Genomic DNA, 27,435 nt, shown 5'->3' with positions numbered 1-27,435 from the left:
TGATAGACATTTCATTGTTTTCAGGATTTTAAACACATGTACATAAACAGGGTGAAATGAAACTATACCTAGAGAGATTTCATGTCAAACTATTAACCAGTCCTTTTGCCCAAGTTATACTGTCAATATAGCTTTAATTTTAATGGTTTCTCCCCTTTCATTGTGCTTTGTTTTTTTGGGGTCTTTTTTTTTTTTTTGGTTTTTGGGCCACACCCTGTGATGTTCAGAGGTTATTCCTGGCTCTGTGCTCAGAAATCATTCCTGGTTCAGGGGACCATATGGGATGCTGGGGATCGAAGCCAAGTCTGTCCTGGGTCAGCCACGTGCAAGGCAAATAAATGCCCTACCACTGTGCTATCTATCGCTCCAGCCCCTTTCATGGTGTTTTAACGTTCAAGTGAAGAGGAATAGCCTCTTTAACTATAGAGATTTCTAAGAATGAAGAATTAGGTGGAGGATGTTGGAAATTATTGTGACTGTTTTTTTCAGACTAGATTGTTAATTAGTCTGCCCAAAGCATGGGAATGCATGATACTGTTAAAGTAACCCAATTTCATGTCAATTTTGTCACCAGGTATCAAATTTAATGTTGATCTTAAGATAGCTTAAAGTGTGAAAATATCAAATGGATCATGATAATCTCAGTAAATCCGATCTAAATGTGATGATACTTGATTGTCAATATCCAAGAGATGGGGAATCTACAGAATTGGTTTAAAAGTATCTAGTAAGTACCATAAGGAACAATTTGGTCCTATTAGGTCTAATTATACCTAGCAATTTGTTTCCAAGTTGAAAGAGGGCAGTTTCAAGTTTCCCTCCAAGAGCCACAGCACTGGTTTAGGAAGAGGATTCAGGAAAAGACACAGAAAGAGGGTGGAGCACAGAGCCAAGGATGGCCCTGTCTGGTGTTCTGAGCTGGGTGCATGCAGATGCCCTGGGCAGGAATGCCCACTGGAGGATGAAAAGAGAAGAGAAGGTTAGAGAAAAGAGCGTATATGTGTGTTTTATACAAGGAAGATAATGGATGAATTTATGAATGTTGGGGGGGAAAGGGGATTCTGTGGAAGTGACCAATTGGTTGGAAATTGGAATGGAGGAAAGTTACAGAATGAATTTAGAAATGTGCAGAAAGCTTGAGTATGTGTACTAAGAAAAGAAACTATGGTCAAACTGGATTGTTATTAGTATCTCTCTAAATTAGAAATGGTCTAATGCTTTGTAAACTATGTTACAATGCTCTTAGAAAATTGGACCTTTAGAAATGACAGGAAGTCAAGGTTTTCCAAATAGAATTCAAAATTATATGTATGATTGTTATTGTGTGTTTTCTAAAAATTGGGAAACATTTCCTTTGTCTCTTTTCTTGGCACCTTCACTACATTTTATGCTTCATGGCACTATGTTGGTTTGCATAAATACAGGCAGGAAGTTTTCTTTTCTGTAGTGGGGATTACTCCTCATGTAGACAGGAAATCTTATAAGTCAGGTAGAGGATCACAGAGTCTTCTCCCAGGGAGAGTTGAAATGGGTTGAAGTTAAATGGCAGGAGCAGGTCCAGCAATATTTGGTAGTGTTACAAGTACTCTGCTAACCTCAAGGAGACCATAGAGGAGGCAGACTGGCCTAGGAAATCAAAAATAATCTAGGAATGTCTAGATCTGCATTGACTAGCCACAGCCTGGGCTCTGTTCTCAGCATCAAGAAAAGTTCTAGAGATCAGAATCTCTCCTAACCCTGGAGAGGGATGGGACAGACTTCCTCCTATCATGAGAGGTCAAGTCACTTCCAGTTCATCATGTTGACCTGACTTCGCATCTTTACATTGGCCAAGCCTAGGTAACCCTGCTCTGACTGGCCAAGTACTAATTAATGCCTTTATTATAAACCACCTGTTCTATCCTAGACCAATCCCCAGAAATTATCTGTAAATAATGGGATACCCCAAATGGAGATTTCTCCTGTCTTGCCAGGTTATGCAAAGGAACAAGCCAAGTTTATTTAGCTATCTGGCAAGATTCACATTTAAGGTGGAGAGAAAAACTTTTTCTGTAGCTAACTGAATTCAACGTAGTCTACTGGACTTAACAGCCCACTCCTCTTGGATAACCCATACGAGAGTGTACTTACTGGTTATAAAAGATTGTTCATGAAGGAACTAAAAGCTGTACATGCTATCTCTAGTTTGACTACAATAGTAGAAGCCAGAACTTTACGAGGGAGAACGCAGGCTGAACAGTACAGTAGAAGTAACTCAGAGCTGTGTTTAATGGGCTGTTACTGAACCTAGTGGTAGTCATGGGCCTCTTCTCCCTGCAATACCTGTATAGCATTAGAGAGCTTATCCTGAGAAAGATTAGCAGTGTAACCTCACACAGATACCTAAATACTCAGGAAAACAGGTATAGTGCTATGATGCTTTGGCTTCTGTTGTTTAACTTCTGTGTCATCATCCCAGAGAGCTTTGTCCTCCCAAGGATAAAAGGACAGTTTACTGCTATAGGGCTTGGCTGTTTTAAATGATATTCCCCTGTCTAACTGATCTGATCTTTTTCAGATACTGGTAACTGCAAACCCAAACCAGTCAATTGCCTGGACCCTTATTAAGAAATAAGATAGCATGAGATTTCATCTCTTCTTACAAGTAAAGCCTACAGAACTTTGCCAGCCTGAATAAATTACAGAAGATGGACCTTTGACCACACTGCCCTTACTGACTTCTAAGGTGGTGAACTCTCTAGGGAAAATGTGAAGGTCAGCAGGAAAGTTGCAGGGGAAGAGGAGCCACAGAACTCAATTAGCTAAGGCCTAAGACATCAATTGGAAATTACACTGTACCTGTCTATCTCAGAAGTCAGGGCAAATGGAAAGAATAAACCAGACACTAACACTTAAAGAGGATGGGTAGTGGAAGGAAAGGAGTAAAGATTATGGATTCCCTGGTAATGTTAAGAGTAAAAGAATTAGCACCAGGTATAGGGGCATTTCTGTCAGACCCAGTAAAGGAAGGGCAACAACCTTCACAGCCTGTCTCTCCAAGCAACTGGATTCTAGAGCTCTCTGGTATTGTCCTCTCCACTCCAACAGCTGTTAAAGTTGCAGGACTGAACAAAATGCAGAAATTGCCTTGTTCCTCAAGATGAGATGAGAAGGACCCCCTGCAGAGTCAGGTAACTCAGTTCCCAGACCAGGGCAGAATGCAGATTGTCCTGTTGTACCTGCTGATAGCAGTGACCTTGGGACAACTGGCTGGAATGAACACCCCCATTTGCTTGTGGACTATACTGGACTGTGGGTGGAGAGTTTGTGGGTCAAACTGTCACCTTAGGGATCCCTCTCCTAAACTTTGACTTAAGTGATTTGTTTGGGGTCTCCTATTATGCTACACAAGATCTCCTCATCCTTTTTATTCAGGTTCACATAAGAGCAGTTAAGATGATTGTGCTCTGTGCTAAGGTCCCAGTATGTGCCAATAGGCAGGGACAGGGACAGGGACAAGGGACCCCAGGGAGAGTCAAAGATTTGACTCAGGTTCAAGAAAAGAGGAAACCTGAAGCCTGGAGTAAAAGAGACTCCATTTTGTCAACCCAAAGTTAAGTTTCCATTTAAGGCAACAAGGCTAAGTTTCCAGTTAAGGGCTAAGTGTTTATCCCAACAATAATGATGCAGACCCCAAGGTTTTATAAACCACGATATACCACCCTACACATCTAGCCATAAAAGCACATGATGAAACACCTTAGAAACATCCCAGACAACTGCCAATCAACTTAAAGGTCAAGACTTTCTGCTTTTAGCCCTATATAATCTGGCTGGTGACTCCTGGTTAACCCTCCCCTGCAGGAGGTAGCCCTGATCAGTTTTTAGCTTGTTGGTAAATGGAATAGTTTTGTTTTGCTTTTTTTCACTTGTGTGGTCTTGTCCTTTGACTCCAGACTCTAACATATCTACTTTTTGTTTCTGAAAGAACATGTATCCAAATGGGAAAAAGGGAAAAAAAAAAAAGTCATTCTCTCTCCTTGCATAAGTATGTATTTTACCACCAATAATTCCTGCCATGTTGTTTTGTCTTTCTGCTGATTACCTTGGCTTTTATTATAAGAAAAAATCCAAAACCCAAACAAGTCTTGCATTAATTGGTTCTCATTGTTTTGTTTGTTTTTTTGGCCACATCTGGTGACCCTTAGGGGTTACTCCTGGCTATGTGCTCAGAAATTGCTCCTGACTCAGGGAAGGATATGGGATCCCTAGGATCAAACCCAGGTCGGCTTTAGGTCAGCCACATGCAAGGCAAATGCCCTACGGCTGTACTATCGCTCAGGCCCCTCTCATATTTTTTAAGCCCCTCTCAAATTGTTTAAGGGTATAAAGATACAAATGCAAAATAAAGGGATTTGCAAACACCTTACTCACTCTAATTTCACCGCTACCTAAACTGCCCATTCCCAAAGCATTTGGTACAAAATAAATAAGTTCCTCCTGCTTTGATAAGGAAATCAAGGTGGAGCAATGGGGAGCAATCCCCAAACCTAGGCTCTAGTTGCCCTTCTCCATCTAGTCCTTCTCACCTACTCAATCATTAGCATATACATCTACTGTTATCTTTCCTCTAGATTGAGTGACCCCTTATATGACAAGCTGGCCGTTCCTTGGTAAATCCTAAGGTCAGCTCATCTCCAGACATGGCCAGCAACTTTTAGCTGAAAGAGCCTGCCTACGACTCTCTAAAAGAGAAACAGTGCTAAGGACTTCTCTGTACAGACCCACCAGACAGCAGATGAGCCTGATTTAAAGCAGCCATTTTGTATTAGCTGTATATTATTCAATCTGCAGAATCCTGGCCAGGAGGAACTGCACCAGATTGTAATCACTAAGAATTTGAACTTGGGCCAACAAGTGTGAGGTGATGACTGCTAAAATAAAGGTGCACGCCACAGAGGCATTGCTTCATTCTTTCAACACTGACTTACCCCTGCCCTGAGCCAGGCAGGCAATGTATTTGGTGGAGGAATTCAACATCAATGAGACAGATATTTACATAGGACTGAAGAAATAGTACAGAGGGTAAATAAAGCCATTCACACAACTGACGTAGGTTCAATCCCTGGCATCTTCAATGGTCCCCTGATCTCTACTTGAGTGCAGAGCCAGGAGTAAGCTCTGAGAATCACGGTTGTAAACCTCAAAACAAATTTTAAAAGTCTTCACAATAGTTTATAATTCACTCACACCAAAAATTCAAGAAGCTTCATAATATGTCTAAGAGGTACAAAATAGATACAGAACCTTCACCTGAATTTCGCAAGCAAACTATCAAGTATTATATAGAAGGGTGGAGTAGAGAGTCAGCAGGGAGGATGAAACTGTAGACAAATCAATCTGACAAAGTTCCAAAGGACAGAGAAAGGAGAGGACTGCAACAAAAACTTGTACGGACTAGTACAGACTATTAAACTATATAATCCCCCACGAGGTACTGCTTTAACGTGCTATTTTACACTAGTGTAGTTCAACCTGCTCTCTTGCCAAATACCTTGTCACCTTCTTTTTTCCAACAGGGTCCATTCATTCCAGGCCCTCCATATGCAAGGCTACACGCTACATCCTGAGACCTTCATCAATTGCTTCTTTTGGAAGGTGTGGGTGAAAGAGTAATGTGAGTGAGGAATAGGGACCCCAAAGTAAAGCTTAGAGGATCTGAGAACCATTTCTAGTGAGACTCATCCCAGTCCTGTGAACCTGGCATGGTTCAACACTAGGATACACCGATATGGCACTATTTAGGTCTGGGAACCACCTTGTGCTCAGGAAACCACTATCAGGGATCAAACTTGGGGCCTAGCACTCAAATGCACAACCCTTTGCACTACTGTCTTGGTGGCCTCTCATCAATGTCTTGCATTAACAAAAGTTGTGTAACTTAAAATTCACAGCCCAGGTATATCTAACAGCTTTCTTAAAAAAACTTGAGAAAGCACTATTTGAAAGGGCTTAAAGAGGGGCCGGGCGGTGGCGCTGGAGGTAAGGTGGCCTGCCTTGCCTGCGCTAGCCTAGGACGGACCGCGGTTCGATCCCCCGGCGTCCCATATGGTCCCCCAAGAAGCCAGGAGCAACTTCTGAGCGCATAGCCAGGAGTAACCCCTGAGCGTCACAGGGTGTGGCCCAAAAACCAAAAAAAAAAAGAAAGGGCTTAAAGAAAATAACAATTAAAATGCTATGCAGCTGTCAGGAGAGATGGTCATGAAATTTTCCTATACATGGATGGACATGGAAACTATTATGCTGAACTAAAAAACGTCAAAGGGAGAGAGAGAGATACAGAATAGTCTCACTCATCTATGGGATTTAAGAAAAATTAAGGGCATTATTGTAATAATGCCCAGAGACAATAGAGATGAGGGCCAGAAGGACTGGCTCATAATATGAAGCTCACCACAAAAAGTAGTGAATGCAGTTAGAGAAATAACTACACTAACAACTACCATGACAATGTTAATGAGTGAGAGAAATAGAATGCCTGTCTCGAATACAGGTATAGGGTGGTGGAGGGCATTGATGGTGGAATTGTTGCACTGGTGAAGGGAGAGTGTTCTTTTTATGACTGAAACCCAACTGCAAACATATTTGTAATCATAGTGCTTAAATAAAGATATTTTTAAAATAATAATAATAAAGAAAAAAGAAATAGAAAAGAAAATGGTCTTTTTACTCAAGTTCATTACTTTCCAAGTACATTTTGATCATCATGCAAAGCCCAAGGATATTTCATCAAAAATAGGTCCATTCATAACATCTCCTTATTTAAGTCATTCTAAGTTTTAAATGTTAATTTAATTAAAAATTGTTCAAAGTAAAATTCACAATACCTGGCAATAGAGTTCCTCTTATTTCAAAGGTAACCTGAGAAGATGTCATTGTGACGAATTTCTTTTATGATGAATGCTAGGGAGGAAAAAAAAAAGTTGTCCTTTAGTGTATAACAAATATTTGTTCAAGATACAAGTTAAAATAACCAACCAAAAATGAGTCTGAACAGTGAGCAGAGTTGCAGAGTCCTTATATATAAAGAGGGACTACATTACCCAACAGGTTTCCAGCCTAAAGCATTAAAAACTATTCTGTAAAAACAGACATTTGAACCAGAAATACTGTATCTAAAAGTGTTCACGTTTTTAAGAATTCAATGCTCTCACCACATACTTTCTCTTCCGATAAGCAGCTGTTCTATACTCTATCTTTCCCAACCAGGCTCAAGTTATGAAGACAAACAAAAACAAAACACCTTGGCTCAAGGCCAATTTCTGCACCCTGTCGACTCAACAAGGGTTCCAACTTTAACATCAACAACCAAAGAACTCACAAGAAAACCAAAAACCTTCCTCCATAAATCACTCCTTCTTATAGCCATTGGGCCAACCATTATTATTCTAGTTCTGTAGAGTGGAATTTAGAATGGAGCTCCAGGGCTAGACTGATAGTTCAGTGGCAGGGTATTGCCTTGCACACGCAGCCAACCAAGTTTGATTGCTGGCATCTCATATGAACTCCCAAGCACTGCCCAGGAGTAACCCCTGAACAGCATGAGGTATGGCACAAAAAAGCAACCCAAACCAACAAACAAAAATAATACATAACTCCACAATGTATTACCAAGTATTGATTGTATTCCTGTAACTTACTTGCTAAAGTCAGAATTTCAATTCAGTTCAAAATCCCAATCAGTATTTTGGCTTCTAAATTTCTTCACAGTAATACTTCCCCCTCATCGCCAAGTTGGTTATTTTTTTTCTCCCCGTATCAACAGTGCCAAGAAATACAAGCAATGAGAGAAACTAAACTTGGGTCTCCCATCTGCAAAGTATCTGACCCCCTAGTTATATATCTGGCTTTTGGGTCACAGCTGGCAATGTTTAGGACTTATTCCTAGCTCTTGCTCAGGGATTACTCCCGGTGGTGCTCATGACAACAAGGGATTGAACTCAGGTCTAATTCACACAAGTTTTTCTATATGCTATATAAAATAATTTCCTTATTCTATACTATCTCTACCTCCACCCCCAAGAACACATTTTATATCAATAAGGATATGCTTGCCCATGATCCTGGCTTGGAATCACATCTATCCGTTATTGAAATCCAAACCTCTAAGTCAGGTCTAGGGAACCATTTTTCTGTCCTAGGTCATTTGCATCTTTTTAAAAATCATCTACTGACCATATACTCCAAGCCAGCCAGAAATATATGTATCTGTCCTTCATGTACAGGGCTAGATCACACAATTTTGCAGGCTGTAATAATGCTTAGCTATCATATATTCCCCACTTCTTTTTAGCTGAGATCCGTATGTGTGTGTGTCACTTCTGGCAGAGCTCAGGGTACTGTATGGGGTGCTGGATCAGCTATATAGAAGACAAGTGTGTGTGTGTGTGTGTGTGTGTGTGTGTGTGTGTGTGTGTGTGTGTGTGTTCTCCCAGCAGTCTTCAGTCAGGAGGTATGGTTTCCACAGTTCTGTGTTCGGCTTAGTAATGGCCACTTGTTGGGCCCTGTGTTGCTGGGAGCTATCTAGGGCCATACCCAGCCATAGTCAGGTTGGTGCCAGGAATGGAATTTAGAGACCTCTTACATGTGTCTCAGATCTTTGATTCATTCAACTCTCCTACCCAAGAGAATAGAAAGAATACATACTTCGTACAAGGGTTATATTTGTAACTTCTTTAATACTGAAATACACTTTTGTATTCCCAACTCTCATGTTTTAAAACAATTCCAATTATAGGCTGGGAAGACAGAATACCAGTTAACATGCTTGCCTTGCAAGCGACCAAACTTGGTTCAATTCCTGGCCCCATATATGGTCCCCTGAACCCTTCCAGGAGTGATGCCTGAGCAGCCAGAATTAACGCCAAACAGGTTGGTATGCCCCCCTCAAAAGTTTCCACTAATTTGTCAGCTTAAATTTTATCTACATGCACAATTTTAATATTAAAGTACCTTCCATAGCAATAATTCTTCTATTTCCTCTTTGCTCAATGTCTCTCCCAACAAATAAACGCACAACTCGTGCAATGGCCATTTAATGAACCCACAATTAACAATGCAGAATCAAGGTAGATAAAGCTGCAATTCTCACTGGAAGGAAGGAATTTGACCCTCCAAAGGGTATTTGATTTTATGGTTGTCACACCTGGGAGTGATGCTCTGGATCTAGAACAGCTAAACACCAAGTAATGCAGGCGCTAGAGCGATGGTACGGCAAGTAGTGTGCTTGCCTTGTGCACAGCCAACCTGGGTTCATTGCCCAGCACCCCATGTGGTCCCCTGCGCCTGCCAGGAGTGTCCCCTGAGTACCAGGTGTATTCTCAAACCAATAAAGAAATAAACATCAAATAATGCAGAGCATAGCTCTCTACCACTGTCGAGCTCCAAATGCCATCGATCTACCTACAGGAAACTGTTAAATGATTGAGGTTCAATGTAAGCTGTAAACGGTTTATCATCCCATACAGGTCAGAAAGTGTACATGTTAAATACGTACACATGATTAAAAAGGCAATTAGGTGATTTAAAAAAACAGCAGTCTGCATTTTCATATCACTAGGTTAAAGATTTCCATATCTCAGTGTCACAGAGCAGATGGTCTCCAAAAGTTGGAAAAAAGAATCCCCTCCCTATCTTGGGGGGCTGAATACAATGGATAAGGCGCTTGCCTTGCATGTGGTCAACCTGGGTTCATTCCCTGGCATCCCAGAAGGTACCCCGAGTCCACCAGGAGTGATTCCTGAGTGCAGAGCCAGGAATAACTTTGGACCATTGCTGGGTGTGGCCTTCCCTCCTAAAAAAATAAATTCTCTATCTGGCAACCCCATCATTTTAGCTAGCAATTCTGAACTTTAAACTCCACCTTGGATAAAACCTGCCCTTGACAGTCATTTCTAAGATACCTTAATCTACTTTCCATATCTAAAAGTAAAAAAAAAAATGGTCTGGGGAGAGAGCACAGGGTTCAGGGGTGGGTCGGGTACGGGGGACACATCTGTAGATGTGGGGCTGCAGTTCCATCTGCAGCACAGCACAGCACAGCACAGCAGGACCAAGCAGTGTAGCATCCTGGATCCCAGCACTGAGCTGTCCCATCTGGTGAGGCTGGGATTTACAGAGAGTGGAACACGCCCAACCCCAAAAATGTACACGATCTATTTAAAGCACATGCAAACAATTCTAACACTGGCAAAGATTATTCTATATCTAGGCCAAGGATGGAGCTCAACAGCAAATCTGGGCCTCACAGGTCTGAGGCATTAAATTCCACACCAGCACCCATCGCCATTCTAAATTAAAAATTAAATGTAGATTGCCTCTGATAATTGACAATAAGCCAAATAGTTTAATAATCCCTTTCCAACATGACACCTAATATATAGGATAAATTTTAATATAGCCCTAAGAGAGAAGCATAAATATTGATGCATTGAAAAATTTTAAAACTTTACACTACAAAGCACTTGGCTTAATTTACTGACTTAATATTAAGAAGCAGCAAAAAGGTGTGTCATATAAAGCAAAACTGCTTAACAGCCAACCCCGATCTCAACATGTAATTGTACGTTCACCCATTGTTTGCTGCCAGGGAAAATACATCTTCGTAATTATACAATTGGTACTCAACTGTTTGCTGATCAATTTTTCACAACTGTTTTAGGGAAATCAAATGTAATTAACTCTGTGTATGAAAACCAACGCTGGTATAAATCATCTCTAAATGCCTAATATACTGAAAACAAGAAACTTACATAAACTCAACAAAAGGGAAAACAAGCCAATTATTCAAACTGAGTCTTTCATTCTAAGGTTGTTTTTCAAAGTGGCTATTTTAAAGTGGCTAGTGGCTATAAATAGCTGTCTAAAAAGTACTATACTAAGTTCTGTAGACAGTACAAACAAAAAAACCACCCTAGAGGCTTCAGGATAGCACAACTGGTAGGTTGTTTGCCTTAGATGCAACCAAACTGACAGCTCAGGAGTGATTTCTCAGCAGAGCCAGGAGTAATCCCTGAGCACCGCCAAAGGTGGTCCCCTACCCCCTTCCAAAAAACGAATACCCTAGAGGAGGTCTAAGCAATAGTTCAACAAGTTGGGCATTTGCATTCACTGACATCCCATAGGGTTCATCCCATATGCCAGAAGTAATTCTAGAGTACAGAACCAGGAATACCCCTGAGCATCATTCAGATGCAAACAGTTAAAAAAAAAAAAGTATGGGCAAGCACAAAAACACCCAGCAAAACAAAACAAAATAAGCAAACGAAACACCCTGAAGCAGACTAGAGATAATACAGCAGGTTAAGCACTTGCCTCATATGAGGTAAATCTGGGTTCAATCCCCACCATCCCAAAAGGCTTGCCAGGAGTAATTCCTGAGTTCAGTCTGGAGTAACCAAGCCCTAAACACTGCCAGATGTGGCCCCAAACTAAACCAAACAAACAAAAGAACCCACCCTGGCAACCATCATCTTCCATTTGCATTGCAAGAAATTCCCTCAGAACGTGGATTGATTTCTGCTCCACCCCCTGCAGGCAAGAGCAAACTGAATAAAATCCAGGGAGTTGCGGTTCCTACAGCAGTTCACTCGATTATGGACAGAGGCCAAAATTCTGGTGCAAGATAGCTAACACCAAAACAGTAATGACAAAGTAAAACGCAGTCCAGCTAGGGAATAAAAAACTTAAATGCCCCTAATTTCTTCCAAGGGGAGATGGGAGAATACTGCAAAGGGGGAAGGGAGGTAGGTGTCAAACAAAATGAATGCGAGTCATTTTCCATACATGAGCTGACTGATTATGTAACTCAATCTTCACACATATGCTACACTCCCAGAGACAGGTTTGAGTTTTATTTTGTTTTTAAGTAATCTCCATTTTGTCATCTTAAGGACAAATAACACTATTATTTACATCTGAGACTTTAAGCAGCATTCGGTGCAATCCGCACCGAATTTTTGAAAAGACCAGAATTTAACAAAAATCTCACATTGTCACTTATATAACATTTGAAGGCTAATAATACTAACTACCTGGCAAAAACAAATTCTGCTCTTTTTGTCAAACCCTTCCACCAGGTTACCTTACAGGCTAACCAGTTTGGAGGACGAAAGAAATTTAAGAAAACTAGGTACATGAACATTTAATTTAGAAGTAAACCGAAGAAGTCATTTATTTAGCTAAAACGTCTTTCTGGCAAAAGACATCTCCCACTGTTTCCTTCAGATCTTCCAAAGGAAAAAAAAGCTGTTTCCAATTCCCCTGGCTTCCTACAACAGCTCTGCCCTAGGAAAGGAACACATGAAAAGCCACACTTTGCTGAGCTGATTTCCTGCTCGAGCTGGTAGCGGATCACAGGAACCTGAGTATTCGGATGCGACTGACAGAGATGCAAGCTCGACTGGAGTTTTCAGGTGGCACTTATGGAGATTTCATTAACCGAAATCATCAATTCGTCCATCAGGCAACTTTCTAACCAAGGCGGGCCATTTTCCCCAAACGCTTTCCATCTCCACTAGATGATGTCGGATAAGGACAAGAGACTTGATGCACCATCTACTTTTTGGCACCTATCCTAGCTCTTCCCAACCACCCAACCGTGTGAGGTTTTCCTGGGGGTGTCGAGGAAGGAGGACCCAACCAACTGGCCTCAATCTTGCTTCGCAGACTGAAATCGTGCCTAAAATTCCAGTTCTCCCAGCTCTTAAAAGTTAAGTGCACCGGGGCTGGAGAGATAGCACGGAGGTAGGGTGTTTGCCTTGCATGCAGATGGTCAGTGGTTCGAATCCCATAGGGGACCCCATAGGATCCCCCACCTTGAGCCTGCCAGGAGCGATTTCTGCGCCTAGGGCCAAGGCTAATCCCAGAGCGCTGCCGGGTGTGGCCCCCCAAAACCAATATATGTATATTCTAGACAAGTCCCTTACCAGACGAATGAGTTGCAATATTTCCCTATTGTATTATGGGACTTTTTTTCCTATTACTGATACTGGCTTTTTCATTTTTAATGACAAAACTTTAAATCTGGGGGGCCGCAGAGATAGACAGCATGGAGGCAGGGCGTTTGCTTTGCTTGCAATGCAGAAGGACAGTGGTTCGAATCCCATAGAGTATCCCATGGAGTCCCCCCACTTGAGCCTGCCAGGAGCGATTTCTGGGAATAGAGCCAGGTGTGACCCCCCCCAAAACCAAAACTAAATAAAACAGAATAAAATAAAAATCGGGGGGAGGGGGAGGCGATTTTAGAGCTTAAGTCCCAGGACGCCAAAGACCTCTTTCTTCTAGCAACCTGGAGCCAACCTCCAGAGTGGTGGGTAGGTGGAAGGCAGGTCAAGTCGGGGTTCTGATCCTCCCCTAATCCATCATCGCGATGCACCCTAGGGTGTGAGCTGCTGACAGCAGATTGGATTCTTGGGGTCACACTGATCCTGCCCTAATGGGTAAGGTCAACTTAGTTTGTTTGGGTTTGGGTTTGGGTTTGACACCGGGCAGTTCCTCCTGGCTCTGCTAGAGCTCAGAAATCGCTCCTTGCAGGCTCCAGTGGGGGACCCTCTGGGATTCGAACCAGCGACCTTCTGCATGGGAAGCAGCCTTACCTGGCCTCGCCTTACCTGCGAGCCACCTGCCCGGCCCGGGAGGTCAACTTGGGGTCAACCTGGGGCCAGCGGAAGCCGAGGCGCGAGCCGCGGGGGCGGCGACCCCCAAGCGCAGGGGCAGGCGCGCTCGGGGATCCCGACGCGCTCCGTCCCTCCGAGGGGGCCCCGCGGCATCCGGCCCCATCCGCCCCGGGGGTCGAGCCTGGGACGCCGGGGACACGGCCGCAGAGAGCCGGGGGGTCGGGCGAGCCGAGGGGGGCCGAGCCTGCGCTCGAGTAGGCCGCGGGGTGCGGTGGGGGGTGGTCCCCCCGTTAGGGACGACAACACGGACGCGGCCAGGCCGCCGGCGTCCCCGGCCTGACAGCTGAGGCGCCACGTGAGCGCGCGCCCGCTCGCCTCGCCCGTCGCCTCACCTGCCGCGTTCGCGCCGAGAGCGAGGCCCCCGCCGCGGGCCGAGCTGCCTGCCTGCCTGCTTGCCGGGCTTCGTCTCGCCTCGCCTCGCCTCGCCTCGCCTCCACGGCGCTCCCCGAGGCGGCCGCCCGACGCCGCCGAGCGCTCTGAGGCAGGAAGCGCGGCGCAAACCGGTTTCAGCTGCTCCCGACCAAACCGCCGGGTCCTGCCCGGGGGCGGGGCCGAGGAGGGAGGCGGGGCGGGTGACGTCACGCCCGGCGCCTTCTCGGCCAATGGGAGCGCGCGCAGGGCAGGACGGGGGCGGGCCCTCCGCCTCCTGTCTTCCTTCCTTCCCGCCCCCGGCGCCCAGAGCCGGCCGGCGGCCGTTCCTGGAAAGGCGCCTCGTCGGCGGCTGCTCCGCTTCTGAGCCGCTCGCTCATGCTCACGGGCACCCCAGGCTGGTCTTAGCCCCCCAGAATCGTCAGCCCCTCTCGGGTCGCGCATCGCAAGTGGAAAAGGATAACTAGGGGAGACTGACATGACATGGCTTTTTAAATTTTTTTTAAAAAGAGATTTCTTTTGATTATTTTTAAAAAAGTTTTCATTATTTTATTTATAAAAAGGTTTAAATGTTTTTAAAAAGAGGTTTTTATTTTTGATTATCTTTTAAAATTTTTATTTTATTCATACTTTTTTTTTTAAAAAAAAAGGAGATTTTTTTATTGTTGATTATTTTAAAAAATTCATTATTTTATTTTTGGTTATTTTTTTTAATCTGTTTTATTTATGAAGATTTTTTTTTAGGTTTTTATTTTTTTATTTTTAAATAATCATCACCAGCTGCTCAGTTTGAAATGAAACTTGGAAGGGATGGATGTTTCTGGAAGCAAGAATGACTGCAAACATGGTAGTCAGCTATCTTCTCAAGAAGGAGTCATACAAACCGCCCCCCCCCCCCAGTGTTCCCCTCTCTCCTGGTGATTCCAGAAAAAGTGATCATTTGCTACTTACCTACCTTAGTTCACGTGACTTTGCAGAATCAAGACCAAGCTTGAAGATAAAATTAAGTAATCGAGGGATCCGAGCCAATAACACTCTGGATAAGGCGCCTGGGTCCCCCCACAGCAACACCAGGGATGATCCTGAAAGCACTGCCAAGTGTGGCTAAGGACAAATTTAAGAAAATAATAATAAAGTGATTGCATACCTCCCTCTCAATCTCCCACCATGTTGTGTAGAATCGATTCTGTTTCTTCCTACTGCTTCTCAGAAGCCTACAGGGACCAAGCGATTGTCTGCCTAAGGCCAAAAACGCAGAATGGCCCCTATACTGCTCTGGGTCTTATGAAAACGTAAAAAAAAGAATCAGGTACAACTTGAAGAACATATAGGAGAACCACTTGGCGTGTGTAAGGAATGACTCATGGGATTGCATCCATTAAACCTGTCTGTCACAGGTGTCTGTCGTCTTGTTATTACAGGCTGGCCACATCACTACAATCGGACATGTTTGGTTAAGAAATAGTTTTGGTTTGTTTATTGTTTGATTTTGTTGGGGGCGGCTGGTTTGGAGGCCAAGCCTGGCAGTTGCTCAGAGGTTAGTCCTGGCTCTGCGTTTAGGAATCACTTTTGGCTGTGCTCTGGGATGCCTAGGATCAAACCCTGCATGCAAGGCAAGCACTTTACCACTGTATTATCTCTCTGGCCCTAGGGGAACCATATGGGATGCCTGGGATTGAACCTGGGTGGACCAGGAAAACGTGGAAAATCCCTATTTGCTGTTCCTATCTCTAAGGCCATTGTGTTAGATGTTTATATCTTACCCACAGAACTATCCCTCTGGGTCATACCCCTTCACCCCCTTTGTTTGTTGTTGTTGTTGTTGCTATTGCTATTCCAAGATTTGAGCCCAGGGCCATACATATGCAAGGAGAGCATTCTAACCCTAGGAATGTGGAAGGACTCTTAGGAAGAAATGTGCAAATTAGTAAAGATGAAGGGATATAGAAGCATCAAAAGAGCTCTAGCTGGGGCTGGAAAAATAGAATGGAGGTAAAGCATTTGCCTTGCATGCAGAAAGATGGTGGTTCGAATTCCAGCATCCCATATGGTCCCCTGAGCCTGCCAGGAGTGATTTCTGAGCAGAGAGCCAGGAGTAACCCCTGAGCATGCCGGGTGTGACACGCCTCCCTCCCCCCCCCCACAATGAGCTCTAGCTTTCCAACTGGAACAGCCCCTTTGATATGGCAAGGATTGAACCGGTGTTAACCATGTGCAAGGCAAGCACTTTTTTCTACCTGTTGTATTATCTCCCTGATCCTTGGAGTTTTCTAAAATGGAGTTTCTAGTGTTATAAATTGGATTGTGCATGACCATATCTAATATGTAAACCTGGGTTAGACTTCAGGGCATTTCTGCCATCGTCATCTGTGGTGTACCCCAAGACCCCATCGTTAATTATTTCATGCAACAGTCATCCATGCAATTAGTACTTGCTTTGTGATTTTCACAAGTTGCAGTGATTTGTATTTGGCTTTGAGTGGGCGTTTTATTCTTTTGCTTTATTTTGCACTGTTGGGAGACTGAACCTGGACCTCACACATGCTACCTACAGGCTCTACCACTGAACCAAATTCCTGACCTCTGCAGTATATTGTTTTTCTTTTTTTTTTTTTAATATATTCTTCAATCAGATTGGGAGAGGGAGAGAAAAAGAGGGAGGGAGAAAGGAGGAGGGGGAGAGGAAGAGGGATAAGGAAGGGGGAGAAGAGAGGAAAGCAGAGGAGACTGCAGTGTATTTTTGATGGTAAATGTTCTAGCTTCCAAATTTATGAGTTAACATTTTTTCTTAATTATATACAGTGGTTGGACAGTAATCACCAATCAAGCCATTATTTGCCTAGTAATCATAGTACAAGTTGATGAACCTAATCAATACTCATACATCTTATAAAATTACGTAAGAATTAATATCTTTCATTGACAGACATTGTGGAATTCCTAAAAGATAGAAAAGAGAACAATAGTATTAAGTGACTGGGAAAAACCCACACAGAGAAGGAATTCCAGGAGTTTCCACTTTATATAACCTTGCTTAGAAACTCCTCAATAATATAACACTTTTTCTTTTCTTTCTTTTTTTCCATTTTTTTTTTTGGTTTTGTTTTTGGTTTTGGGCCACACCTGGTGTTGCTCAGGGGTTACTCCTGGCTGTCTGCTCAGAAATAGCTCCTGGCAGGCATGGGAGACCATATGGGACACGGGGATTCGAACCAACTACCTTTGGTCCTGGATCGGCTGCTTGAAAGGCAAACACCGCTGTGCTATCTCTCCGGGCCCTTCTTCCATTTTTTTTTTTTTTACATTTTTTTAATCTTTCTTTCTTTTTCTTTTTTTCAAAAGAAATCACACCTGGTAATGCTCAAAGGTAACTGTTGGCTCAGTGGTTGGGGCCACTTCTAGGAATAATCAGGGATCATGCAGGACCAGACATACAACCTGGGTCTTGGGCATAAAAGAATATGCTCAGCCCTTCGAGCTCCATCTCCACCCAACTTTCTGTCAGTCTCATTATGTTCACCTGGCTCTAATTGGGGAGGTGGATGATAGAGCTCTCTGCTACCACATCTTCGGAATGGTAATTCTTTCTTTAGAAAGAGAGGGCACAACCAGCAGTGTAGTGGACTCTTCTTACTCCAAGATTAAATTCGAACCCGAATTTAAGGCAAGAACCTTAATCTCTGTGCTATCCTCTCTCCAAAGGCTTACATCATGATTCGCAGAGAGCTCCAAAAATATTGAATCTAATAAAATACATAACAATTATTTTATTTGATTAAATACTGAAATAACTCATTTATCTGAACCTGCTCTGCTTGATCTCACTTTGTGCCTTCATTGTTTAAAAGTGATCCTGCGGGGCCGGAGAGATAGCATGGAGGAGGACATTTGCCTTGCATGCGGAAGAACGATGGTTCGAATCCTGGCATCCCCTGAGCCTACCAGGAGAGATTTCTGAGCGTGGAGCCAGGAGTGACCCTTGAACGCTGCTGGGTGTGACCCAAAAACAAATAAAAAATAAAAGTGATAATGCCATTGAAGAAAAAAATTTAAACCCATGTTTCGACTTCAAAATTTACCCCTTGTGTGGCCGGAGTGTAGTACAGCTGTAGGGCGTTTGCCTAGTACAGGGCTGACCCAGAATGGACCTGGGTTTGATTTCCGGGTCCCTGAGCTTGCCTGGAGCGATTTCTGAGCACAGAGCCTTGAGTAACCCCTGAATGCCACTGGGTGTGGCTCAAAAACAAACAAAAAACAAACAAATTTTTCCCCTCGGGGCCAGAGAGCTAGCAGAGGAGGTAAGGGATATGCCTTCCAGGAGGCTGACCAGAGTTCAATCCCCCCCTCACCACCACCACCACCACCACCAACACATTTGGTCCCCTGAGTCCATCATGAGTTATCCCTGAGAGCAGAGCTAGAGTAAAGCTCTAAGCAAGCTGGATTTGGCCCCAAAACTAATTTTTTTTTTTGGTTTTTCAGGCCACACCCATTTGATGCTCAGGGGTTACTCCTGGCTAAGTGCTCAGAAATTGCCCCTGGCTTGGGGGGACCATATGGGACACCGGGGATGAACCGAGGTCCTTCCTTGGCTAGCGCTTGCAAGGCAGACACCTTACCTCTAGCGCCACTTCTCCGGCCCCATCCCAAAACTACTTAATTAAAATTTGCCCCTCACTTGTGAATTTTTAACAATCAATGTTTTATTGATCTTGATAAATGTGGCTTTATTTTTTTTAATTTTTATTGTGACTGAAGTTCATTACACAAAATTATTTACGGTACACAGTGACAATGAATGAAGGGCATTCCCACCACCAATGTTGTCCTCCCTCCACTTCTGTTCCCAGCATGTCTCCCATATCTCCCTCCTTTACCCCCTCCCCCCAGAATACTAGTATAACTGGTCTCCACTTTACAGCTTGTTGTAGGTTGGGTATCTATTCTGTTTGATGTTCCAGTCTGGTCATTTTTTGTTTACACTACATGTTCATATGACTGGTCCTGGTATCATCCTTTTCCCCCCTCAATGTATGAGGCTGAATGATCCAAGTTATGTTATTCTGTTGGAGATAAATAGGTTAAGGAAAAGAGAAGAAACAATTTGGTGTCAACTACTAAAAAAAAAAAAAAAAAAAGAGAGAGAGAAAAAGAGAAAATCACCGAATAATATCTACAAGAGTGAAAAAGAAAGGAAAAAGTGGAAGAAAAAAGAGAAGGAAAATAATTAAAAAAAAAAAAAACAGAAAAAGTGCTGGAATGGCAGGGGTTGGTGTTACCCCACCTTTTATATATATATATATATATATATATATATATATATATATATATATATATATATATATATATATAGGCACAGTAAGTATAGGGGAAAGAAGGAAATTCCTGTGGCCTAAGAGATTCAGGGTTTCTCCATTCTTGAAGCATATTGTCATGGAAACAACCACTGGCTCCATACCTTCTCATTGCTATATCCCAGGTTTTTGTTTTTGTTTTTTTGTGGTGTCAGGAACCTTTCCTCTCGTTGTGAATGAGAAAATCAGGCCACTGTAGCAAGCAATCTTGGTATTAGTCTTTAAGGTTCTAGAGGTTCTGTTCCAACATTGTTGGTATGTTCAGTTTTCTGTATCATGTGCTCCATGTTTTTGCTAGTTCCCTAAGCTGAAGTCTAGGAAATTATGGTTGCAACGGTTCTGCTCAGTCTCTGTTGTCATAATTGGGCCTCTGTACTAAGAAAACTTGATTTTTGTAAGAGACCTGGGCTATAGCCTAGGATAGGGTTTTCCTTAATGGTCTCAAGGTAAGTTCTGCACAGTCACGGTTGTCAGAGTCAGTTTTCTGTAGTTACTGATCTTATTTTTCATAGTTCAAAGGATGATATATTTTCTGATTTCCACTTAGTGTTAGGTGATGTGATAGGACCTCCTGGTCTTAGGTCAAGTTGCCATTTCCTCGCTGTCCCCTTTGTCATATTAACACTGGCACAAGTAAATCTCCCAACGCAGCTTAGTTCCTGGTGTTGTTGCAGGGAGTTGTTTCAGTTCTACGTCTGGGATCTGGAATTAGAGAATGAACTAACAGTGTCCGATCTCGTGGAGACTGAGTTGTATCCACATGACATATGTCCAGGATGGGAGGCATCCTTATGTAAAAAGTGTGAGTTCTTATCCTTAGAAGATAAGATCTTGTGTCTGAGACCATGATTTCCCCTCATTTACTGTGCCTATACAAAAACATATGGTGTCCTTTTGTATTGCTGGTGCTATTCCAGGTAAGGATGACAGGCTACACATACAGTATCTGTGGTGTGGTCTGAGCTTTTATCCCAGGCAAGATGTTTTCTTGGTTTTTGTACCAAGTAGCACCAAAACTGGTGAGGATAGATAAAATATGAATATATAAAAAATAGGACATATAGATAAAACTGAGGTAAAAAAAAGTAAATTAATGGAAAAAAGGTATTTGAAAAAAGAAAATGATGGGGGAGGCTATCTGTATGTGTAGGAAGACATATCTTAAGATGCATTATTATAAAGGTATTAAGCTTACGTAGGCAATTTAGGCTTCTCAATTAGGTCTTCTGAGATATTCTTGTGGGGAGTGAAAGCCAAAGCACTTTTTTGTATCGCAGGTTTTGGTCTAGAGTTTAAGATATGATTTGTGGCATTTCAGAGTCCTGTAATGTCCTTGAGCTGCAGCTGAATCTGGTATCATGCAACAGTCCACGATTTGATGGGAGCAAGAGGGGTCACAAGCTTGAGTCAGCAGGCGTGTTGGTTGTAGTTTCTTGCTGAGACACGAGATGGGGGATAGAGAGGTGTCTTTCATTGAGGACCTGGATGGTGGTCTATTGGGGAAGGAGGTCGGTCTTGGTGCCTAACGAGTTAAGAACTGAGGGTAAAGAGGGTTAAATAAGGGGGAGATAACAAGTCCGGTTTGGGATATGGGGGAGTAGAGGGTCTCTGGGTGTGGAAGGGCAATATATAAGAGGGGCTATATACATTATATAGATGAAATAAGGATAAGGCTCAGCAGTCAGAGAGGACAACTGTATAGAAAGTAACGTTCACATAGACACTGATTTCAGAGATCTATTTGAGTGTTATCCTCCATATATAGGGTATTCCATTTCCTTTCCTATAAATAGTCAAGGATTAGAATATTTGGACGATGTTAAAAAGGTATTTGCCGCGCGGGCGCATTTCAAAATGGTTATCAGTAAGAAAAGACACTCCTGCAGGGAGTCTGCTATGGATGAGAGAATTTTCCTTTGGGTAGCTGTCCTGGCCTGTGGGGGTCTCTGAGCCCAGCTCTCACCTCTGCAGTTTGTGAATGAATACATAGGGGAGGGGTTTTCCTCCACCCCATCCCATTCCCAAGGGCCCAGGTTACCAGATCTGGACCTGAAGACCATTCTGGCGTGGGGGAATCTGGCCCCCCAGGCTAATTGGCAGTCTGGGGGGGGGGGTCTTTGGCTAGCTGTCCAGCCCAGTGCCCACCACATGCCAGTGCAAGAGGAACACAACTCCTGGCCTGTGGGGGCTCTGAGCCCAGCTCTCGAAATGTGGCTTTATTTTTGAAGAAACATTTTTTTTTTTGGGGCCACACCCTGTGACGCTCAGGGGTTACTCCTGGCTATGCGCTCAGAAGTTGCTCCTGGCTTCTTGGGGGACCATATGGGACGCCGGGGGATCGAACCGTGGTCCGTCCTAGGCTAGCGCAGGCACCTTACCTCCAGCGCCACCACCCGGCCCCGAAGAAACATTTTTTTAAATAAAAGGAATAGTTTAATAAGGAAAGCTGTGCAAGCAGGACGTTTGCCTTGCATGTGGTCAACCCTGATTCATCCTTAGCAGCCCTATGGTTCCCCCAAGTACAGATAGAAGTGATTCCGGTGTGCAGAGTACTAGGTGTGACCCTAAAACAAAAATGAACAGACAAACAAAAAAAAGAACAAAGCTGGAATGATGACCCTAAACACAGATGTTGTAACCCTCGATTTTTAAGTTAAATAAATAAAAATAAAATTAATTACAAACAAGTGGGAATGTTGAGTGGAGATGTGTGTGGGTCATGGAAGGATTCATCTGAGTTTGCTTTTGGTTTTGGTTTATTGGGCCACACCCTAGATTCCAAGATTACTCCTAGCTATAAGCTCAGGGATCACTCCTGGCAATGCTCAGGGGACCATATGTAGTGGTGTCTTTTTTTTTTTTTTTTTTGGGGGCCACACCCGGTAACGCTCAGGGGTTACTTCTGGCTATGCTCTCAGAAGTTGCTCCTGGCTCGGGGGACCATATGGGACGCCGGGGGATCGAACCGCGGTCCGTCCAAGGCTAGCGCAGGCAAAGCAGGCACCTTACCTCTAGCGCCACCGCCCGGCCCCTGTAGTGGTGTCTTAAGCCCTGCTTTATCTCTGTGGCCCTAAATATTCACCTGGATGGCCACTTAGAATCTTCCTGACTCTCAATTTCATAGTTCTAAGTTGAGTCTATACTCAAGCTCATGGGTTCAGGCAGCCTAATTCTGCTCTTGAACAGCCTGTGAGCCAAGAATGGTTTTTCATTTTGAGGTCACACTTGGTGGTATGCCTTATTTATTCCTGGCTCTGCATGCAGGGATCACTCCTGGCAGACTTGGCATACTGTATGGGATGCTGGAGATCAAATCCAAGTTGGTCATGTGCAAGGCCATGTGCAAGAACTTAGTAATATCTCTCAGGCCCCTAGCCAAGTAAAGCTTTTACATCTCATATGGTTGTAAAAACAAAATCAGGGGGCCAGAGTGATAGTACAATGGGAAGGGCATTTGTCTTGCATGAGGCCAACCTGGGTTCGTTCTCCAGCATCCCGTATGGTCCTCCAAGCCTGCTAGGAGTGATTTCTTTCCCGTTTATATTACTTTTTTATTTTTTTTTAAATAATACCTTTATTTAAGCACCATGATTACAAACATGTTTGTAGTTGGGTTTCAGTCATAAAAAGTACTCCCCCCTTCACCAGTGCAACATTCCCACCACCAGTGCCCCCCATTTCCCTCTACCCCAGCCCCTGCTTGTATTCAAGACAGGCATTCTACTTCTCTCACTCGTTTGCATTGTCATGATAGTGGGGCCAGAGAGATAGCACAGCAATAAGGCAATTGCCTTGCATGGGGCTGACCTGGGATGGAACCGGTTCGATACCTGGCTTCCCACGTGGTCCCCTGAGCCTGCCAGGAGGGATTTCTGAGCACAGTGCAAGGAGTAACCCCTGAGCATTTGCTGGGTGTGGCCCCAAAATCACTCACTCAATCAATCAATTAATAAAAAACACTGTCATGGTAGTTGTTAGTGTAGTTTTTTCTCTAACTTCACTCACCATTCTTTGTGATGAGCTTCAAATCATAAGCCGGTTCTTCCAGCCTCATCTCTGTGAGAGTTCATCTATTGTGTCTGGGCATTAACACAATAATGTCTTTATAATATCTTTTTCTTTTCTTTCCTTTTTCCTTTTTCTTTTTTCTTTTTTTTTTTTTTTATTTTTTTTGGCCACATCTGGCAGCGCTCAGAGGTTACTCCTGGTTTTGCACTCAGAAATCGCTCCTGGCAGGCTTGGGGGACCATATGGGATGTCAGAAATCGAACCCAGGTTCGTTCTTGGTCGGACGCATTCAAGATAAACACCCTACCACTATACTATCTCTCCAGCCCCTCTTTTATTTTTCTTAAAACCCATAGGTGAGTGAGACTATTCTGTGTCTATCTCTTTCCCTCTGACTTATTTCACTCAGGCATAATGGTTTCCATGTCCATCCATGTATAGGAAAATTTTATGACTTCATCTCTACTGACGGCTGCATAATATTCCATTGTGTATATGTACCACTGTTTTGAAGAAACATTTTCAACCCACTTAATTTCTTTCTTTCTTTCTTTCTTTCTTTCTTTCTTTCTTTCTTTCTTTCTTTCTTTCTTTCTTTCTTTCTTTCTTTCTTTCTTTCTTTCTTTCTTTCTTTTTTTTTTTTTTTTTTTTTTTTTTTTTTTGGTTTTTGGGCCACACCCGGTAACGCTCAGGGGTTACTCCTGGCTATGCGCTCAGAAGTTGCTCATGGCTTGGGGGACCATATGGGACCCCGGGGGATCGAACCGCGGTCCGTCCAAGGCTACCGCAGGCAAGGCAGGCGCACCTTACCTTTAGCGCCACCGCCCGGCCCCCTCTTCTTTCTTTCTTTCTTTCTTTCTTCTTTCTTTCTTTCTTTCTTTTCTTTCTTTCTTTCTTTCTATTTCTTTCTTTCTTTCTCTTCTTTCTTTCTTTCTTTTCTTTCTTTCATTTCTTTCTTTCTTTTCTTTCTTTCTTTCTTTCTTCTTCTTTCTTCGTCTTTCTTTCTTTCTTCTTTCTTTCTTTCTTTTTTCTTTCTTTTCCTTTCTTTCTTTCTTTTTTTTTTTTTTTTTGGTTTTTGGGCCACACCCAGTAATGCTCAGGCGTTACTCCTGGCTATGTGCTCAGAAATCGCTCCTGGTTTGGGGAGCATATGGGATGCCAGCAATCAAACTGAGGTCTGTCCTTCGTCAGCCACATGCAAGGCAAACACCCTACAGCTGCACTATCACTCTGGCCCCATCACTTAATTTCTTAAATTTGGGGGACAGGGCCCAGAGAGATAGCACAGCGGCATTTGCCTTGCAAGCAGCCGATCCAGGACCAAAGGTGGTTGGTTCGAATCCCGGTGTCCCATATGGTCCCCCATGCCTGCCAGGAGCTATTTCTGAGCAGACAGCCAGGAGTAACCCCTGAGCACTGCCGGGTGTGGCCCAAAAAAAAAATTGGGGGTCAGAGCATTAGTATAGTAGTGCATTTGCCTGGTGTGCAGTCAACCCAGATTCCATCCCAGCATCCCATAGGTCCCCCAAGCCCATCAAGAATGTTTTCTGAGTGCAGAAGTAGGAGTAAACCCTGAACACTGCCAGAGTGACCCACTCACACCCTATTTTTTCTTTCTTTTTTTTTTTTTTTGCTTTTTTGGGCCACACCCATTTGATGCTCAGGGGTTACTCCTGATTAAACACTCAGAATTTGCCCCTGGCTTGGGGGAACCATATGGGACGCCGGGGGATTGAACCGCGGTCCTTCCTTGGCTAGCGCTTGCAAGGCAGACACCTTATCTCTAGCGCCACCTCACCGGCGCCTCCCCTATTTTTTTCTAATATGCTTAATTAACTTGTTAAATTCTTTTTACTGAAATTATTTGTCATTTTATATGCATTTTACCACAAAAGGTAACTATGCAATAGCTTTTTATATTTTATTGATTTTTTTTTGAGGGTTGACACATCTGGAAGTTCTCAGCTTATGCTCTCAGGAATCACTCCTGGCAGGGATCTGGGGACCATTTGTTGTATTGGAAATCAAACTTGGGTTGTTTGTGTCTTAGACTGGAAAGGAATGTAAATTAAATCCACAATGAGATATCACTGCACACTGTAAGAATGATCTATTCCCAAAGAGGAAACAACAAGTGCTGGTAAAAAAAACCTCAGTGTACTGTTGGTAAAAAAATAAAAAAAAATTAAAAATCCAGCAGTCCTTTTTTAAATTGTAGCAGGTCAAAGAGGAGGGGTTAGAGTCAGGAAGATACTTGCCAATGATGTGCATTGAGGCTGGGAATGATTCAGATTGGGGAGATTAGAGGTAATATTCTCTCTGTTCTACTCCCAACTTAATGACTCATGCTTACACTTGTGTTCTTTTACCCATGAAAAGAATATGAAAGTAGGAGCCAATACTTTATTGCTTTTATCTGTTGCATCTTTATTTCATCCTGTAATTAGAACCTCAAGGGTAAGGACTATTTGTTGCTGATCTTTGCATCCTAGCAGGGCACCTGGCAGCTGGAGAGATAGTATAGAGGACAAAGCTCTTCTTGCCTTGCAGGCAGCCTATGTAAGCAGGTTCAATCCCTAACAGGTCCACCAAAGACCACCAGGAATGATCTCTGAGCACAGAGCCAGGTTAAGCCCTGAACACAGCTAGGTTTCTCACCTTCTCCCTTCCCACAATGTTGATAAGAAATCACTGAAAATTTGAGTGAAAAGTATCCAGGGAGTTTGTTAATACCCTCTAAGAATGTTTCATAACCAACAATGCCTCCCGTGAGTACACTTCAAGTTATCAGCATAATATTACTTGGTTGACACATCTGACCCACAGTCATGGACATATGACCCATACAATGCTATTTTTGAATAGTAATACTGAATGCACACCCTAACAAACACTGTCCTCGCCACTCCCTATTACTCACTCTCCATGTTAATCACACATTTCAAATTAGGCCTCTGAGTTTGGATTCCAGGACAACTGAACAAACTCCTGGTTGGCCTCATCCTGCTGAATTAAAAGGACCTTGTCTTCCTTTGATGAATATAGAAAATCTAAGTCCCAACCCACAGGAATGGAGTATGTGTGCTCACCTCGGCTGCTAAAATTGGAATGATACAGAGAAGATTAGCAAGGCCCCTGCGCAAGGATGACACGCAAGTTCGTGAAGCGTTCCATATTTTTTAGAAAAAAAAAAAAAAAGCCAGAAATCTCTATGTCCTGGGCTAAAGCAAGAGAACAGCAGGCAGGGCTCTTCCCTTGTCCATGGCTGACCTGGGTTCAATCCCTGGCACTCCATATGGTCCCATAAGCCTTACCACCCCACCAGAAATGATCCCTGAATGTAGAACCAGGAGTAAGTCCTGCACACTATGAGAGAGAGAGAGAGAGAGAGAGAGAGAGAGAGAGAGAGAGAGAGAGAGAGAGAGAGAGGAGAGAGAGAGAGAGAGAGAGAGAAGAGAGAGGAGAGAGTGAGAGCGCAATCCTATGTCCTCAAAATAATGCTGCTCAGGGGCTGGAGCGATGGTGCAGTGATAGGTTCATTTGCCTTGCACACAGCTGACCCAGAACGGACACAGTTCGATCCCCGGGCATCCCACATGGTTCCTACAAGCCAGAAGCGATTTCTGAGCACAGAGCTGGGAGTAACCCCTGAGTGCCACTGGGTGTGGCTCCAAAACAAACAAACAAAAATAATGCTACTCAGTATCCACAGCAGTCAGATTAAGATTTCCTCATGGATGTCCCTCTTTTCTAAGAGGGAGATTGAGGGTTAGAGCTGTCCACACTCATCTGTGCTCAAGACTTGCTTTTGCTTCTGTGCGCAAGGATCACTTAGGGTGATACTTGGGGGATCATATTTGGTGCCAGGGATTCAACTAGTATTGGCTGCATGCCAGGCAAGCATCTTCCTACACTATCTCTCCAACTCCTCTACCATTCTTTAAAAATATTATTAGTTTGTGTTGACTATATCCTAATGCTGCTAAGTC

At 43.4% G+C, this 27,435-nt stretch overlaps 1 protein-coding gene and 1 non-coding gene across 2 annotated transcripts in view; one reads left to right on the top strand and one right to left on the bottom strand.

The window, feature by feature from the left end:
• Positions 1–14,112, bottom strand: part of GPCPD1 (glycerophosphocholine phosphodiesterase 1) — a 60,579-nt gene extending 46,467 nt beyond the window's left edge. Inside the window, exons 1-2 of the mRNA XM_049779189.1 lie at positions 14,048–14,112; positions 6,867–6,942 (exon numbers count right to left, since the gene is read on the bottom strand). Of these exons, the coding sequence (XP_049635146.1) occupies positions 6,867–6,915 (49 nt within the window). The 5' untranslated portion in view covers positions 6,916–6,942; positions 14,048–14,112. The remainder of the gene's footprint in view (positions 1–6,866; positions 6,943–14,047) is intronic.
• Positions 14,113–26,518: 12,406 nt separating this feature from the next.
• Positions 26,519–26,626, top strand: LOC126019837 (U6 spliceosomal RNA). The gene has a single exon (XR_007499457.1). It is a non-coding gene; the product is annotated as a U6 spliceosomal RNA (small nuclear RNA).
• Positions 26,627–27,435: the final 809 nt, after the last annotated feature.

The sequence above is a fragment of the Suncus etruscus genome, chromosome 9 (assembly GCF_024139225.1).
Source record: "Suncus etruscus isolate mSunEtr1 chromosome 9, mSunEtr1.pri.cur, whole genome shotgun sequence".
NCBI classification, from domain to species: Eukaryota; Metazoa; Chordata; class Mammalia; order Eulipotyphla; family Soricidae; genus Suncus; species Suncus etruscus.
This window is presented reverse-complemented; position numbering and strand designations above follow the sequence as displayed.